This window comes from Sprattus sprattus, assembly GCF_963457725.1.
Source record: "Sprattus sprattus genome assembly, chromosome: 3".
NCBI classification, from domain to species: Eukaryota; Metazoa; Chordata; class Actinopteri; order Clupeiformes; family Clupeidae; genus Sprattus; species Sprattus sprattus.
This window is the reverse complement of record NC_137922.1, coordinates 54,278,735-54,297,868: the sequence shown is the minus strand read 5'-3', so window position 1 is coordinate 54,297,868 and position 19,134 is coordinate 54,278,735. Positions and strand designations below refer to the sequence as shown.

At 45.4% G+C, this 19,134-nt stretch overlaps 2 protein-coding genes across 2 annotated transcripts; one reads left to right on the top strand and one right to left on the bottom strand.

Annotated features, from left to right (window-relative positions):
* Positions 1–3,854: 3,854 nt before the first annotated feature.
* LOC308361729 (large ribosomal subunit protein eL19-like) lies at positions 3,855–7,856 on the top strand. Its single transcript, XM_080834163.1, has 6 exons — positions 3,855–3,902; positions 4,696–4,802; positions 5,119–5,241; positions 5,608–5,728; positions 6,622–6,732; positions 7,691–7,856. The coding sequence occupies exons 1-6, from the start codon at positions 3,898–3,900 to the stop codon at positions 7,812–7,814; spliced, it is 591 nt and encodes a 196-aa protein (XP_080690289.1). The 5' UTR covers positions 3,855–3,897; the 3' UTR covers positions 7,815–7,856.
* Positions 7,857–9,404: 1,548 nt separating this feature from the next.
* LOC308362849 (retrovirus-related Pol polyprotein from transposon 412) lies at positions 9,405–12,687 on the bottom strand (the record flags this gene model as incomplete). Its single annotated transcript, XM_080835577.1, has 2 exons — positions 9,405–9,413; positions 9,790–12,687. 2 exons carry the CDS (start codon positions 12,685–12,687, stop codon positions 9,405–9,407), a joined length of 2,907 nt encoding a protein of 968 aa, XP_080691703.1.
* Between the last annotated feature and the right edge of the window lie 6,447 nt (positions 12,688–19,134).

The window sequence follows — 19,134 nt, the reverse complement described above, 5'->3', positions numbered from 1 at the left end:
ACAGTTGCAGTTATACTCCCGTCGGAAGAGGGCGCTGTGCAACAACATAGTTCCGCTTTTACCAAAAAGGGAACCTGGAAGCTTTGTGATGATTGTGTGATTGATAGCGTACCACTTCAAGTTTTGAACCACTGAAAACCCTTTACTGGTTTAATCATGATCAATTTGCTATGATGCGTGCCTAAGAAGTAACGCTTAATTTTAGCTGATATCAGGGGTAAGATATTCCTGTGGACGTTGAAAATGTTGGATTGTGTTTGCCAATTCGCTAGCTGTATGTTAACATTTCCTACTGACTGACAAGACATCAGGTAGAAATGTGTTAACGTAATATCAAACGTACGAAACGTGCAGCGAGATGAAACGCGCGTTTCCGTTCAGCATTAAACGGCTGGCCAATTAAATACAATATTGGTGGGTTTAGAAATTCCACTTGTTACCTGTCCAAGTCGCGGGCAGCTAGTAGCCAATACAATGTCTAAAGTAGAGCGACTAAACGCCCGGGTGGCGAAATTGTTGACGGTAGCGGTGCATGAAGTCCTGGAGGTGGTGCGAGAGACGGTTTCGGAGTACCAGGAGAAAACCGCTCGGACCCAGAGGGAGAACGAGAGACTCCGGAGAAAGGTTCAAGAATTACAGGAAAAACAGAGGAGAGAGTGTGTGGGTAAGTTTGCGTGACCTGCAGCAGATGCTGAGATTGGCATTTCTGTGTTTTTCAAAATTGACTTGGTAACTACTGTTATACTGACTGAGTAACACGCCATTAACACTCTTCTTCAATGACAGGGGCTGAATCATCTGTCAGTGGAGGTACAATCGAAATGACCCTCGGATCTCTGCAGACCTTTACTCTCAAGCAGGAGCAGAGCGTTGAAACGCTGCAGGATTATGAACAAAATCAAGTTGACGCTGAACAAATCATCATTAAGTGTGACTCTCCAAGTGAACATGATGAATCCGCCTGCGAAATTATTTCTGGTGTCCAGAGTGAGGAATTCACAGAGGAGAATGACCAGGATTCAGTTCATTTTGTGGCCTGCTACAGGAACTCTGCGTCTGTGGAAACTCCAGTCCTTAGGAATATCCAGAAACATACTCAGAGATGCAAGGAAGTGACAGACTGTGAAAATCCATCTGAGGAAAGGACTTCAACGGAGAGTAAGTTATTTGTAGGCAAACCGTTATGTCCAGAAGGAAGCTCTAGCACACATAACTCAGAACTGATTGGGTCACAGCAGCCACGACCCAAACATCGTAACAACTCGCTAGACACAGACTCTCTTGTCAACACTCTGAACACCTCACCTGCTCACGGTCCACACACCTCCCGTTCAGGACCAGCAAGTTACCCCTACCTCACTGTCACTCAGATCAAAACCGAGGCGGACACAGATGATTTCAGCAGCAGCAACAGTAGCGCCCTCCAGAGGGGCGATTACGTAACTGCAGGCTTTGAAAGCTTCAGGGATCAGACGGAACACTCGCATGACCACCAGTTGGCGGCGGCGGCAGCAGCAGCAGCAACCTCCAGTTCCTGCAGGGTGGCTTACGTCCCCCCCAGCAGCAACGGTCTCCAGGACGGCCTCTTTCTGGAGAACGGCTATGAGGTGACGCTAGAGGCCAACCCAGATAACCTGGGGGGTCAGCTCAGCGCGGCACCACTGAACCGGCAAGGCCTGGGTGGAGGGTTGGGGGGTCTGCCGCGCCCGTACACGCGCCACCATCACAACCACGGCATCGGGGTGCCGAAGCGCTACTGTTGCCCCCTGTGTGGGCGCAGCTTCAACCACGCGGGGGACTTCAAGAAGCACAAGCGGGTGCACACGGGGGAGAAGCCGTACGGCTGCGGCGTGTGCGGGAAGAGATTCAGCCAGTCGGGTTACCTGACGGTACACCTGCGCTACCACACCGGAGAGAGACCCTACAGCTGCGGCCTGTGTGGGAAGAGCTTCAGTCACTCCAGCAACTTCAGGAAACACCAGCAGACGCACGTAGGCCAGATAGCATTAAACACGTAACTACAGAAAACCTGCTTTGTGGAGGCATAGGTTTAAGGTCGTTTGACTTTCACCAACGTTATAAGGTGGCTGTGTCTGTGCACACAGACCTTCTTAGGAATCATGTCATCCTTAATACGTGGGGAATGTGTGCGCACATGCTGATGGCGGCGATGATAGTACATGATAGGACGTATGTTGTTTTGTTGTATGTTAAAGTGATTCCAAATGTCCAGTAAGGGCAGAAATGCACGAAATACCAGAAACAGGATGGATATACGGTGTTGAAATATAAGAAGCATTTGCTAATGTCTCTGTAATTACACAGTTGTTTTAAAGCAATTTTGTATTTTGATAAAACGCACAAAATGCCACCCTAGAGAACCTTATTTATTTCTGTTTGATATTGTTGAATAAATGTTTAGAAACTTTTATGTTTTTATAAAATGGACGTGCCATTTGTCCACACATGGATACGGTTTCTCTTCATCACTCTGCCGATTAAAACATCTATTATGCAGGACTGGTCTCTTCAAAAAGAAGTTTAAAGATAATTTTTTAGTTGTCTCAAAGGCAGTGCAAAATTACTTTCCATCTGTAATAAAGTGATTTGATAGAATTTTGGGTGAAATGTTTTTTTTCAGAATAAACAAAACCTGGCTAATATAACCATCGCTTCATTGCAGTCGTGCCATCAACTATGGATCCTAAACCTGGCTAACACATAACCATTGCTTCATTGCAGTCGTGACATTAAATATGGATCTTAAACCTGGCTAACATAACCATCGCTTCATTGCAGTCGTGACTTTAAATATGGATTGGGACAAGTGTAGTGGCTTACACATCCACTCTAAATGACTGACACTTTAAAGCAGCAATACGGAGTTCTGTTCCAAAACTAGCAAGCTAACTACCTAAAAGGCAGAAATCTTGCAAACGCCACCAACAGCCCAGCTGACACTGATAGAAGCTTTCCAACACACTAACTGGTGTCTTTTGGCAGTTTAGTTGTCAATGTCATGCGTGTGAAAGCTGTTCTTTCATTTTTGCAGGGTGGAAACCAGCCTGTTACACAGAACTACATAGGGCATATCTTGAATAGCTAGTGGGGAAGACACAGGTGTTTATCTGTCCTTCACATGATATGCTATCAAAATGAATTTGAGGATGGTACCAAAACTAGTTGCCTATAAAACCATATCCCAAGTGTCAAATTGTTGCATAGTGTTGCTTTAAGAAACATTAATAATCCAAAGGAAAAACTTAAAAGAAGCCCCAAAATTACACAAAATAAATGAAAAAGTATAAATGAAAACACAGTGACTTAAAACACGATATGTACCACCACACAAAACCTTGTTATAGCAGCAGTGAAACATATTAAGGGGAAAGGTATTCATGTCCATTATTTATTGACTTTTTGATAAAATTAGTTTAAATTTCATAAAACTAATACTTTACTTACATAATACTTTCATAAAACTAAACCAAAAACCTGAATAAAATTCAGCACGACGAAATAAAGACACCTTGCGGCCAAAGCAATGTTTGCACATTGTAATATGGTTCCGTAGACAGGCTCCGATAGTTCCCATAATGCATCTGTCATTTTTTTTGTGTGGATCGAACCACTTTAGGGATGTAGGGGTGTACTAATGCGCCCCTCTATGTATTTTCAATATCGTTTTCGTGGATAAGGAGTGAACATTAAGTTGCAAATATTATAATATAAACACAGTTTTTTACTGTAAATCCTTAAGTTGCTTACATTTTATGTGCTGTACATTTTTCTTTACTAAGATGGGTGTTTTTGTGAACTTCGGAGTTCTCGCAACCCTTATAATGGTAGGGTCCAGCGAGCACCAAGTTCTTTCCTTTCTCCAAAAGATCCGCAGCCATGAGGTAAGCGTGTGAGCCCCGCTCTCGCCAAAATGTAAAAAATACCCCAAAATAACTATTAAAACACATTTACATAGCCTAAATGTTTGAATTGAACACCTTTGTGTTTGATATTGATTGACTATCTCATCAATCTACTTTTGTACGTTTGTTTAAAAGCAAAAAGTAATTCCACATTTACAGGCCGTGGTTAGTGGTATGTCAATTGGAGCTGCATCGTGGGCCACGTTTTTTGGGCCTGATTTTCACAGTCTGTTGTCAAAAGTGTTCTTTGAAACCATTGTATGAACCCAACATTTTATCGCCCCGTGCATTAGCGATTAATGACTAATTTGTCGCATTTCAGTGAGTGAAAACGTGTAGTTGGTTTGCTAACACTTCGCAAGCTAGTGTAGCATTAGGACTCCATTGGCATCACAACGTTTGAGTTAGCTGCTAGTAATAGTGGACAGCCCTAAGCTATATCCGGCTTCATGCAACAACATGTGTCATGTTTGGGTTACAACGTTCTGATATAATTATCCTTACCAACGATTCTCTTTGCTAGATTTACCAACTAGCGAATACCAATTGACCATAACATTAACCTTGCCTAGTTCGCATGGAATATGAATCATCCCGCTTAGGAACCGATTAGCTATCTGGCTACCGATACACTGTCCGTTGATGTTCAGTTGAAGTTCGAATGTTGCACTCAGAGTTGGAGTTAAATGTTATAGTCATGGCTTAAGCACTTGTTTTTGATGTATGGAATACAATTGTACTGTTTGTAATGTGACTCATATTTCCCCGGCAGCATGCTCAGGCTCCAGAAGCGCCTGGCGTCCAGCGTCCTACGCTGTGGCAAGAAGAAGGTCTGGTTGGACCCTAACGAGACCAACGAGATCGCTAACGCCAACTCCCGTAAGATTACTCTTCCTTCGCTTATCTGTGACACTTCTGATTGAATATCCAGTTTGATTACCCAGTTTAAGCACCGTTTTCTTTCCAATCAGTTTAAGTCGCAATATAAAGTTCTGTTCATCACAAGCTAATCCTAGTTAATGGGGATGGAAACGTTTCAGAGATTTAGAACATAATTAATTCACAACATGACAAGATTGGTATGCACAGTCAATGTAGTAGTGAACAATTAACTAAAGTTAATGTATATCTGAGCTAAGTCTCTTGCCCTGCCATTTACCTGTTCTCCTCCCGCTTGCCCCTCTGTCCATGCCAGGCCAACAGATCCGTAAGCTGGTGAAGGATGGTCTCATCATCAAGAAGCCCGTGACCGTGCACTCCCGTGCCCGTTGCCGCAAGAACACAGAGGCACGTCGCAAGGGTCGCCACATGGGCATCGGTGAGTGTGGCTGACCAATGTTAAGCTAAGGCTTTAAAAATATTCTTGTTTGACTTTTTTTTATACATTTAATGGATAAAACTGATCTTGGAAGGTACAACGCCACTGTTTGGAGAACCTGTCCGAATGTGTAGATCTTAAGGCTGTGTACTTGTGGAGGAGCCTGGGTTTGATTGAGTTTGTGCTTATTCCTTAACGAGTCTTTGGTACTTGTATCTCCTGGTGGGGAAAGTCAGAGTGCTAGTAAAGATTACCAAGTGGTACTAGTTATTAGAGTTACTTGTGTTAATTTCAACATGTATCTCGTATTGCCTTAGTGTAAGTGGAGGTCTAAGTTGTCCTAAATGCAACTGTGTCCTGTCATAGGTAAGAGGAAGGGTACTGCCAATGCCCGTATGCCTGAGAAGCTGGTGTGGATGCGTCGCATGAGAATCCTGCGTCGTCTTCTCCGTCGTTACAGGGAAGCCAAGAAGATCGACAGGCACATGTGAGTAACTGCACCAAGTGTTGATCCTCATGTGTTTATCTCTGCCCTCACTCTGTTTAGTACCGAGTGCACATTTCACATGCAGGTAGGCAGATTCTAACGTAAGCATCAGATGGTATCTGGTAGAGGAGAGAGGGGGATGATGGGCTATTTTTTTTCCCAACTTATAGCCAAGGGAATATGAAATGGGAATTATATTAATACATACAGGACAAGTTTGGGATGTATACAATCAATTGAAACCTTATCAGTTACCTTCAAAATGGTTCAAAATAGTTCTCAAATGGACAATAAAATATGGAGTCCCGTAAGTGTTCTTGTGCCTCCACCTGCCCTGTGGTGGGGAAAAGGCCATTCAATTGACAGGGTATTGGCCACCTGATGTAAACTATTGTTTCAAACAGATTTGAATGTACAATTCTCAATCGAATTATTAATAATTTTAGTTAATAGTTAGTTATCTACTTCAGATGAATTATAAATGTTTAGTAATCCACAATTCTGTTCTTGAATTACATTTTACAACTAATTTGTATACAGTTTGGAAAAGGTTTGCCAAGTCTCTAGGATTGAGAAACAAAATTATAATAATTTATTAGAGAATTTATGGAGAATGCAATCTAAATTCAGGGTCACATCACCCTGGTTTTGTATGTTTACCCAGATACATTTGGCGTCCACTTTCCCACTCGCTCATCTTATCCCACTCTCCCATATTCAGAACTGTAGATATCTAATTAGAATTGTTTGTGAGATGGCAAGATGCAGACTGGTATGTTAACTACTTGAACAGAAGTAAGGTAGCCATCCAGTTTGCCAGGGATATTTTAAGCAGCTTGTCATCACGTGTGTGTGTGTTGGGTCCCCTTTAACCCCTCTCTCTTGTGCTGCAGGTACCACAGCCTCTACCTGAGAGCCAAGGGTAACGTGTTCAAGAACAAGCGCATCCTCATGGAGCACATCCACAAGCTGAAGGCAGACAAGGCCCGCAAGAAGCTCCTGTCGTAAGTACCCACCTCACGTGCTCCTCCCCGCCTCACGTCCACTTCCCTGCCTTATGTGCACCTCCCCGCCTCACGTGCACCTCCCACAGCAGTGCTGGGAATGGCCTGTCTAGTGGCCCTCACAGCCGAGGTGGTAGACGGCTGGCAGAAGCCGTTGACACTTGAAGTGATGCTGTGCTTTAAGATTGGAGGCTGGCTGGTTCTTTAGGGCTGAAGGCAGCTAGTGGCACGACATGCTCACACAAGTCTATCATCTTGACTTCAGCAGGCCTGCTGTGTACGTCACCATTATAAACCATTGGGTCCTGTGTGAATGCATCGTGTAGCGCTCGCATGATTTTAGATGCAGGGTTATATGCACATGGACTCCTTACTTCCCATGCAGAGTTGCACTGAGGTTGTGAAATAGCTCTACTCTCCCCTTGATGATTGGTTCTACCCAGGTGTACTGGTAGCACTAGGCATCAATAACGGCAGCTACTAGCAACACCACGAACCCCTGGATTTCTGCGCAGGCATCCTAACATGTCTGCCCAGTGCACTGCCTTCATGTTTATGGGTGTTGGCCCTTGTTAGACTCATGCTTCATGCTTTTAGGAGTGGTGCCACAACTATAGAATTCATTATATGGCCACCCGGACAGGAGAGCATTAAATGCTACCCTAGACAATTCAGTCAAAGATCTACCTTTGCTTCGTCTTACTCCGATGAGCCTTCTCCTGTTGTGGTGACCAGGCCTGTGACCCATCCCTCTACAACCACAGGTGTATGTGAGCACACGTGTCTCGTTGACCGACATGTAGAAGTGCCCTGCCAGTGCCGCCTCTCTGACCCACTACACCTGTGTAGTAACTTTTCTGATTAGAAATGTCCACATTGTGTGCTGTTGATTGATATGTAGAAGTGTGAAGTACCCTGTTATACTGACCTCTGACCCTCTCCCCTCCTCCCAACACAGTGACCAGGCTGAGGCTCGCCGCTCCAAGACCAGGGAGGCCCGTAAGCGCAGAGAAGAGCGTCTGCAGGCCAAGAAGGAGGAGATCATTAAGACCCTGTCGAAGGAGGAGGAGACCAAGAAATGAGCCCCTTTTCAGTGCTAATAAAACCCCCACAAAAGTACTCTTTCACTGCGTCTGCTGTTTTTTTTTCTTCTCTCCCAATTTTCACTGAGGTTGCTGTTTTAAGAAATATATATATTTAATTCAGCTTTTATTTTGTCAGTTGGCCTGAGGGGGTCAGTAGCTAGAGGTCAGTGTGATTTTTAGTTTGCATTGAGATGCTAATGTTATTCTCTGCAGCCTAAAGGGACACTGGATGAGCTGTTTCCACTCTTCACGAAGCTGACCTGGGCGTTGATCAGATACCGGCAAAGTGTCAAGTCATTCATTTTGTCATCCTAACAATAGTCCAGTTAATGTGTTTGGAGCCCTAGTGACTTTAGAGTGCCAGTAATGCTAGCTGAAGCTCACATCATTCTGTATGGATCTAGGTTTTGTGTTTTAAATCCCCTCTGCAGTGGTGAAGGCTTTCCTGATTTAAAGGCACCCTGCCTGGTAAATACGCTTAGCTGTCCAGGTTTACTCTAGGGCAGGGCTTCTCCAACTCTATCGGGCCAGGGACCCCTCAAAGGGTAGAACATCTTTAGAGGAGCCCCTCATAATCGCATCCCAAATTAAACCATATAGGCTTATAGCTATTTGTAATTTTATATGCTTTTGCACTCTTTTACTCTTAAATCAAGAGGAAACTATTGACAGTATTGAGCAGTATCGACCTGTAAGGGTTGGCCCATCTGCTTTGGTCAGCAGGTTGAAGGGTACACTGACGTACTGAATAGGGTGATTTATTAATAATAAACCTAATTAGAAGTGTAGGTGAGTAATAAAGTATTAGCTCCCTCCCCCCCATAGGTATGTTTAGTTGACATCTTGCAAGCTCCCTACTGTAATCGAGGTTATCTATATATACATACATTGGTTTGGGTCGCTATGTTTCCAAAAACTGTTGAAGGTACTGAATTCTAATTTGAGAGGCCCGTTTAAAGAGCGGGGAAAGAGTTGTGCATGTCACTGGAAGGAAGTGGTAGCTGCACATTCTACCGACGAGTTATTTCAAAAACAAATGGGAAGGTTGTAGATGTTGCCAACGCTACATGAATGGAGAAATGACAATGTACCACAGCTCTCCCATGCGTCACAACTCATAAAGGCAATGGAGTGACCTTTCTCTTCAGTTGCAGATGATAATCGCCCAGGTGAGCTAGGCTCTTGTGTGGAAAAAATGAATGAGATGTATATTAAAAAAATGCATGAACAATAAATCAATAAATTGTTCCCCCCTCCCAGAGGCATGGACACTGGGCTAGTGCACCTCAACCTCTTGCCGTCCCAGTTTCACACTTTCTGTATATAGTTCTGTATATGTTTTCTGTATATTATATTGTAATACTCCAGACAGTCTTGGTCAAACTTGTGGGAAACTTCCCGTGCTTTATTGTTCCAACAAGCATATAACAACCGAGTTGCTGTTTCAGCCACAACTCACGCTTTAACTCGAAATAGACAGCACCAACTTACTAACTATCATCTTCACTCACACACCTGCACACGCACACACTCACGCGCACACACTTAACTCCACCCCCTAAATCTCCCTAAAAGGCACACAACATTTCAGGAAACCTAACAGGCACAGAACACAATATCACAGGATATTACACTGCCCCCCCCTTTATGAAGCCCCTCGCCCTCGAGGGGTCAAACAAAAGTCATTCAACCGTGGCGGTCTCCGCCGCTGTCTCTGTGGCCTGCGCGTGTCTGGTCCCGTCCCACCTTGCAGTGCTACAGGGGGGTGAGCGGGGACTGCTGATGGGGTGTCAGGGACATTAAGGCTTGGGGACATCTGAGAAGGGGAGGCCAAGGAATTTGAATCTGCAGAGGGCCCGGGGTTTGCCTGTGAACTAGGCCCCTGCTCAAACAGTGGGACGGCGTTCCCTCTGTATGGCGCTAATCTGTCCCGGTGGAGAACTACTCTCCTACCCCTAGGGGGAACCTGTACCCTATAGACCACCTCACCCACCCGCTCGATGACCCTACAAGGCCCGTCCCAGTGGCAGTCTAGCTTGGGGCACCGCCCTTTCTTACGCTTAGGAGTATAAACCCAGACCAACTCCCCGGCCTGGAAGTCTCTGCCCTTACTCCTAACATCATAGTTCCGTTTCTGCCTCATGGCGGCCTTCTCCAGCTGGTCCCTGGCAAAGGCATGGGCATTTTCTAGGCGATCCTGAAGCTTTCGAGCGTACTCCGGGCCTGGTGGATGTTCAGAGTCCGGTGGCCTACCAAATGCCAGCTCTGCAGGTGTCCGAATCTCTCTGGCTAACATTAGTAGAGCAGGGGTGCAGTTGGTGGAGCTTTGGACAGCAGAACGGTATGCCATCAAAACAAAAGGGATGTGTCTGTCCCAGTCACGCTGGTGGGCTGCTGTGAGAATGGCTAGCTGCTGCTGCATAGTTAAATTAAACCGCTCCACTAGGCCATCACTTTGTGGATGTAAAGGTGTTGTGCGTGTTTTCTGCATGCCTAAACGCTCACACAAGGCAGCAAAAAGCTTGGATTCAAAATTACGACCCTGGTCGCTGTGGATGACCTCTGCTGCTCCAAACCGGCTGAACATGCCCTCTATCAATGCCTCTGCCACCGTTTCAGCTTCTTGGTCAGGTAGAGCATAGGCCTCCGGCCATTTCGTAAAGTAGTCCATCGCACACAGCACATATTTGTTTCCTCTGTCTGTTACGGGAAATGGGCCCATTATGTCCACTCCTACCCTCTCCATCGGTGCCCCTGATGTTTGTTGTTGCAGGGGGGCATGGGATCGGTCCAGGGGTCCTTTGTGTGCCGCACACGCATCACAGCGCCGACAAAAATCTTCAACATCCCGGCGGTGCTGACCCCAATAGAACCCCTGGCGTAGCCGATGGAGAGTTTTAGTGCTCCCGAAGTGACCAGAGCCGGCACCCCCATGGCAGGACCCCAGCACGGCTTCTCTGAGGTCTTTTGGCACCACAACTTGCCACCTCTCTTCGCCTGTGGCTGGCTTCTTCCATGCACGTTGCAGTACCCCATCAGACAGGCGCAGCACATTGAATTTACTCCACAGACTTTTCGTGGCCACTGACAGTCCTGACACAGCTTCCCAGGGTGGTCTGTGCCCGTTGAGGACCCACTGACGCACTGGCCTCAGGTCTCCATCCTCATCCTGACGGGCAGCCCACTCAGCAGCATCCACCACCTGCAATGCACAGCATGTTGGTTCAGCAGCAGTCTCCTCGCCCCGTAGCTCTCTCTCTCTGGCATCCTTTCTGTCGCAGTAGCTACACCCATCCACAGCACATGGGCGCCTGGACAAGGCATCCTTTCTGTCGCAGTAGCTACACCCATCCACAGTACATGGGCGCCTGGACAAGGCATCCGCATTGCCATGCTGAGCCCCAGGTCTGTGCACTATCGTGAAGTGGAAAGACTGCAGCTCTTCAAGCCAGCGCGCTACCTGGCCCTCTGGCTCACGAAAGGACATCAGCCACTGAAGCGCAGAGTGATCCGTCCTGACGGTGAAAGGCACACCACACAAGTAGTACTTGAAGTGCCGAGCAGCCGTCACAATGGCTAGCAGCTCACGCCTTGTCACGCAGTAACGCCGCTCACTCTTACTGAAGATGCGGCTGAAGTACGCCACCACTCGTTCCCCTTCAGGCCCTGTTTGTGACAGTACTGCGCCCATGCCAATGTTGCTGGCGTCTGTATCCAACAGGAAAGGTAAGGCTGGGTCTGGGGGGGTGAGGACTGGTGCATGTGTGAGGGCCTGTTGAAGAGTGTTAAATGCCTCCTGGCAGTCTGTGGACCATGTGAACGGCTGATTTTTCTGAAGCAGGCGGAAAAGCGGTGCACCAATGCAAGAAAACCCCCTAACAAACCTGCGATAGTAAGAGGCTAATCCTAAGAAACTTTTGAGCTGTCTCTGGTTATTAGGGGTTGGCCAGTCTCTAATAGCACAGCCTTTCTCCTCAAGTGTGCTAATGCCCTCCCCGCTCACTCTATGGCCTAGAAACTCCACTTCCCTTCTCATGAAATGGCACTTATCAGGATGTAATTTAAGGCCTGCCCCAGCTATTCTCTCCAGCACCTGCCTCAGGGAACCTAACGCAGCCTCAAAGGACTTCCCATGAGCCAGGACATCATCTAAGTACACTAGGCACTCTTGGCGGGGCAAACCAGCTAGCACATTGTCCATAAGTCTCTCAAATGTCCCTGGGGCATTGCATAGTCCAAAGCTAAGAACCTTAAACTGCCAGTGCCCCCTGCTAGTGCTGAACGCTGTCTTAGGTCTCGACTCAGGAGTGAGGGGGACCTGCCAGTACCCACTCCGCAGGTCAAGAGATGAGAACCACGATGACCCAGACACCAGGTCCAGTGTCTCATCCACCCGCGGGATGGGGTAGCAGTCCTTTCTCGTCACCTTATTCAGCGGTCTATAGTCCACACAAAATCTCCATCTTGAAGTCTTTTTCTTGGGGACCATGACTATGGCTGACGACCATGGACTATCAGAGGGTTCGATGATGCCTGACTTGAGCATGGCATGGACCTCCTGTTCAGCAGCCTCCTGTTGCACCATGGGTAGGCGGCGGGGGCGCACTTTGATGGGCCGTGCCTCGCCAGTGTCAATGTGGTGCTGTACTAGATGTGTGAGACCCACCTCATCATCGCTGAGAGCGAAAGTGTCTTTGAATTCCCACAGCAGTTGCCACAGATTAATTTGCTGTTGGTCATCTAGACCAGCACAGTTTTTTCTCCAAATGTCTCTGATTGCCTCTGTTCGATCCCCTAGGTCCCTTGTCTGTTCAGACGGAGGCAAGACTGCATGGCCCCTGGGAGACACGGGTGGGCTAGACTGCATCATTTGCACCTGGGGACCAGTTGCTTCAGAATGCGCTGTTAAGCTGTAGGTAGGCACAATTTGTGTTACCTGTTGAGAGGGGGATGTCAGCTGAACACATTGTCCACCGGGTAGAACTAGCACCCCAGAGCCCAGGTTTACTGCACACCCCATGAATCTTAGAAAATCGAGGCCAAGTATGCATGGGTCACGCACCTCTGCCACCCATGCCGTAAAAGTCACTGCTAAATTCCCCAATGTGAAAACAAAAGTTCCCCTACCTCTCATGGAGGCTGTCTCTCCTGTAACTGTTTGTAATTTTACAGAGGTCTGTTCTAAGACGGTCCCTTTTGGAACAACGTCTGGTCTAACTAATGTGGCAGTGGACCCTGTATCCACCAGGGCTGAGCATGACACATTTCCTACCAGCACCGGAACATGGCACAAGTTACCCACCTCTGTCCAGCCCACTGTTACAACAGGGTCAGTCTGTATAAGTCTGTCCATGCACTCTTCCCCTTCATGCAAAAACTGCAGTCCCCGGTGAGTGGCTGAAGGGGTCCGTAGTGTCGGGGCTACCCGGACCCATTGCCGTTTCCCTGCTGGCCCCTCTCTGCAGGACAGCGGCGGAGCAGGTGCCCGTGCTGGCCACACCCCCAGCAGACAACAGGGCGGCGCTTGGTGTCATCCTCAGGACGGGCAGCCGAAGTCCGCACAGCACGCACCAGCTCGTCCACCCACGCCGGCCTCTGGTCTAGCACTTCCGACGCAGCAGCGACTGTGACAGCAGGAGGTGTTGATTGCTTTGTAGCACAAACTGCAGTCTCCCTCTCTATGGCAAGATCAAGCGCTATACCCAGGTTGGCTGGGTGGGCGAATTGTACATGCAGGCGTAGTTTGTCCGGTGTAAGGGCTTGGATAAACTGGTCGCGGGCTAGCTCACCCTGGATGGCAGCTGGCATATCAGTGTACGCGCGCCTGCTGAGGCTCTCAATCTCATAAGCCAGGACGCGGAGAGACTCACCCGGCCTCCTAACGCGATGTTTGAACTCACAACGTAGAGAGTCTTTCAGGTTAGATTCGCCAAAACGCCTCTGCAACGCTCCAACTAGAGTTGTATAGTCACCTCTCTCCTCCGGGCTTAAAAGTAGCAAACAGGCTGAAGCATCCTCCGTCAGCGAAAGGGCGAGCTGAAGGGCCTTTGTTGCATCTGACCAGTATGCAGCAGAAGCTAAAAGTTCAAACTGAGCTCGGTATGCTTCCCAGCTTCCCTTACCAGAGAATTTCGGCGTCTTCGGGCTTGCTGGAGCGAAGTGCAGGGCGCCGCCATCTTTGTGTACATCCGAAGCAACCTTGCGGTCGTGACGTAGCTCATCCGAAGCCCTCCCGTACTGCCAGTGGCGCGAATCAGTGGCATCGTGCCGCAAAGTTCCAAAGTTTTCGTCAGCCCAGGTCGACAGGCCATGGAGCTCCGGCAAATCCTCACACTCACTTTTCACCTTGGAACGGGCACCCATGAAGCCATCCATAATGCCCTCTGAGTGGTAGCCAGGAACAGCCAAACAAAGCGAGGTCCAATCTCTATCTTCTGACACCAATGTAATACTCCAGACAGTCTTGGTCAAACTTGTGGGAAACTTCCCGTGCTTTATTGTTCCAACAAGCATATAACAACCGAGTTGCTGTTTCAGCCACAACTCACGCTTTAACTCGAAATAGACAGCACCAACTTACTAACTATCATCTTCACTCACACACCTGCACACGCACACACTCACGCGCACACACTTAACTCCACCCCCTAAATCTCCCTAAAAGGCACACAACATTTCAGGAAACCTAACAGGCACAGAACACAATATCACAGGATATTACAATATATATAGTTGTTGTTTAATTGGTTATTGCAAGTAAAAGTTTGTTTGCATCAAAAATGTATATTTCTCCTTTGTTTCGCATTTGTTTTGTGGATAGAAGGATGTATTAACGGGAACACATATTTTGTGAAACATTTAAAGTACCTCACACATTACTTTACATGAACTCGCATTGAAAATAATTGCAGAATAATCAATATCTCACTAATATAAGGTAAATAAAAAGTAATATGCAAACCAATTGTGATTTCCAGTAATAAAAATGAACTTTGCATTTAATAACGCACTCCTAAATTTCTGCTAACCGTGGGACTTGAACCTGGAACCTTAGGGTCAACTATTCTCTCATAAATGTATATATGCATTGAAATATTAAATGAAGAATTATCCATATCTCACTAATGTAAGGTTAATAAAAGTAATACCGTATGCTAACAAATTGTGTTTTCCAATAATAAAACTGAGCTTCGCAGTAAATAATGCAAACCTCAATTTCTGCCAACGGTGGGACTAGAACCGGAAACCTCTTCTCTCATATAAATGCAAATAGGCTATTGTGCCCCAGCTTAGTGGAATTGTAACAATTCACAGCTGCACTCTTCTTAAACCTTCTTTGATTTATTTTTCTAACCTTTAACACAAAGGGCCTTCCCAAGCAGAGAGGCTCTACTCGTGGTGGGGTGTTCATCCTAATGGTAAGCAATATTGCCATCCTGTGTTCCTTGCATAATTTCTTCCTGTAATCTTGTGGTTTGTTCATTTGTTTGTTTATGCTGTCTACATCGTGTTTGGCATCTCTTTTGACTTCACAGAAGTGTGTTTTTCAACTTAACTTGACTTAATAGAGACATGATCTGTTCTACAACAAACTTGACATAAATGCATGACAAGGTTGTGTTAGACGATTTCATAGTGTTTTATAGTGATTGTTCAATGAAACTCATTTTTGCCTTGATGCAGCGGTGAAGGCCCTGACTGTGGAGGAGTTCCCCCCTCCTTGTTAAAGACCAAGTGTGGAGGTAAGGTAACCTGTCAGGGTGTGGTGTAATATGGAAATAATTTCAATTTCTACTAAACCCTTTTTCATTTTTTTAATCTTTCTCTTCCTAACCCAGACCCCAAAGATCATGTAAGACATGTCATCTGTGGAGTGGTAAAGGCACAATATGACACGGTTCCAGGGACTTGTCTACTTTCCCAAAGTCATGTAGCCTATATGACAGAGAAGGGAAAACAGGATGCACTGCACAAGCTGATGACCTGGATGCTAAAGACCCCTTCTTGTTTATATTTACCCAACTAGAGGACATGGAGGTGTTTCTCCAAGGTTGTGTTGTGTGGATCAACAGCACCTCCAAGTTAATGCTATGTTTGATGGTGAACTATAGACCCCACAGTGCCTCTGTCACTCTTTTAAGTTGTATTTTGAAATGTTATGAATTTCTGTGCATCAATATGGTTCTTATTTTGATGGATCTTTATTTGTTTAATTTATAAAAACTGCCATATGTTTGTGTGCCATGGTCGGTGTGTGTGTGTGTGTGTGTGTGTGTGTGTGTGTGTGTGTGTGCTGTAATTATACCGGACTATCAGTGCCTTCACATAGTTTTAACACAGTGTATCTATATACAAAAGGCACACAAAATAGAAAAACACAATACATTTTGATAGGCTATACAAAAAGCACACAATATAGAATACAATTGTAGCGCAATGCTAAAAAGCATATTAGTTAAACAAGGGATAAGAAACTTTAGATTTAATTAAGTTATAATAACACATTAGATCTGAGAAATAATCATAAAGTCATAAGATATTAGAGATCGCTATTAGGGTAAAGACAAGCCTCATTTTCTTCCTATTCATTTTGGTTTGAATGCAAGGGATTATGGGAGTTGTATTTTGAAATGCAATTTGTTCTAATTGAGTTTTTGTTTGGAAATATTTCATTGGTAAAGTGAAATGTATTGTGTTTCATGCAATATTTTGATGTTTTAATGTCAAATGTATTTTATTTTATTCCTGTTGTATGCACAGAGTAACGTGAGGTAAAAGGTTGAAAACCCTGCGAAAAAGAGAAGCTATAGAGTTGAAGAGAAGAAGACACATTAATAAATGTCTCCGTGTGTTTTAAGCAGGTATTAGAATTATAACGTGACAAACGGTATTTGCAAGTTGGACGTTATCTATGTTCATCAGCGTGATCGGACTGAATTTGTGAAGTTTTGAACTGTAAGATAGTCGACGGTTTGCAGAAGTTCGTCGTCTCGCCATTGTGAGGAGACTGCACTTGCCATTGTGAGAGACTTCTCGACGACAGCTCGACAACACTTGGATTAAGGTATCGTCAGTTTATTTTTCATGGTCAAATAAAAGGAGTGAAGGGGTCAGTTTGTTTTTAGCCACACCAAACTCAAGCTACAATCCAGAACTGCAACGGTAAACTGCTAGGTAGCTTATTAGCTCATTTGTCGGTTAGGACTGGGGTGGGTGATTCAATGGTGAGAGAGTGCGTGTGCGTGCGCGTGTGAGTGTGTGGGCCCACGCATGAGTTTTGTGATGCCATGTGTCGTGTATTGTTAAATGTTAGCTGAATTCTAGTTAAAGTAGCCTACTAGCTACTATCATTTGGATATCTGTTAGTGACTATAGGTAACTGTAAATATTCGATTTCTGTATATTTGAAGGTTCATTCAAACTTGAGGCTTGTTGTAATTCCATTTAATTCAAAAGCTTTTCATAAATGGTGTATCCACCCTCTGCAGCACTGCCCAGCACAAGGATCTTGATCACACCGTCTTTGATGTCTTGTTCGATGACATCCTTGGAAACATCCTGCTAAACACAACACAAAGAAGTGCCATAGTGGTCAAAAACTGCACAACCCACACATCCCAATACTTCAACTGCTGCCATTTTAAAAGGGGTGGGATACACACACACACACACACACACTAGGGGTGGGCGATATGTGCAAAAAATAATATCTCAATATATTTTTTTCATTTTGACGATAACGATAATTAGGCGATATTTAAAAAAAATGTGATTGGAATTCTCAGAGTCGTACCTTCTTGGAGATTACAATAATGGGCACAATGTTTAAGGCAAACACTTCTTTATTGTCCTTTAAACAAAAATAACTTAATTGAACTGCAATGCAGAAATATTGAACTCTTGTAATAAAGTGCTCCATGCATCCATGAGAATTATTGCACATCAACAGCAGTTCTTATTGCCTTATTAAACTTAATTCTGTCCAGGATTGTACTTACATGAGTATTAGAGCATGGATCGGGACGAATTTTTCTGTACGAGCCTGGCCCGGTCCGACAGAATAGTAACAGAGCCCGGACCGACTGTAGCTCAACTGTTCATAGTACTAATGCCACATTGACGTACGTTTTTTATGAATTGCCTGGCTTTATTGAACTGGGGCATCAACAGTTCAATGCTCTCTCTCACAAACAAGCGCTGTTAAACGCACAAGCGTACACAAAAAGGCCAATAAGCATATTTAAATTAAATGATTCACATTGCAAGAACGTTTAGTAAAATGGTGCGGCTCCTTTAGGGAGCACGTACAGGGAAGGACAACAGTGACTAATAGTTTGGATTCGAGCAACAAACGTTTATGTGCTGTGAAAGTGTTAACCAGTATGTGAGTAACGTGAGTTCTATTAAAGCATAGCGTGTGTAATGTGTAGCTATTTCATTCCGTTTGCTAACCTTTCCTGCTGTCTGTATTTTCTAACCAGCAGCAGATGTAAAGGAAAGGGAATTAACCCTGAAGTTAAAAACATGCAATCTACTTCGGCCGTGGAGCATTTTACTCCCCTACAATATTCAACTACGTTCAGAGACAGACAGAAGGAAAGGTTAACAAACGGAATGAAATAGCTACACATTACACACGCTATGTTTTAATAAAACTCACGTTTTATGCTACACCAACGGAGGCACAACAGACATCACCATGCGCTGCTAACCTGTTGCAAAGTGCATGCGAGAAGCCATGTCACGTGATCACGTAGGCCCACTAGTCGTGTGAGTGCCGTGCTGTGGGGAGCGCTGCTGCGCCGTAGGCTATATTAAGAACATGATATGAACAGTCTCCCCGTGCGTGTCATTGTTTTTGGCGAAGTCATTTAAATACTCGATAATGTAATTTTGCACATCGTTTGAACAACAATGACGATATTATCGCAGACGATATATATCGCCCACCCCTAACACACACACACCTGGTAGTCCTTAATGAGCTCCTCTGTCGATTCTCCCAGGAAATGGATCAGACAACGGATGACCGCATCATGGCTATCGATCTGTTGCTGTATAAAAACATGATAATAAGCCATAAATAACTTCAATGCTCAAAAAATTAAGGGAACACCAACACAACGAAACACTGTTACGAGTCAATTATACTTCTGTGAAATCAGCCTGTCCACTTGGGAAGTTAGCCATGTCTCAAGGGGTGGAAGGATGTACTTAAGTTAAAGAAAGCAAAATGCTAACAGCACATCTGACTGACTGGGAGGACGCACAAAGCTCAGAGAGATATGGCTCAACTCGTCTCAATTCAGAGAACACC

What these genes read in the sequence shown, in the direction of transcription:
- LOC308361729 (XM_080834163.1), top strand. An exon ending in GGGTCGCCACATGGGCATCG is followed by an intron (nt 5,242 to 5,607) that starts GTGAGTGTGGCT and finishes GTCCTGTCATAG; the next exon opens with GTAAGAGGAAGGGTACTGCC. An exon ending in AAGAAGATCGACAGGCACAT is followed by an intron (nt 5,729 to 6,621) that starts GTGAGTAACTGC and finishes CTTGTGCTGCAG; the next exon opens with GTACCACAGCCTCTACCTGA.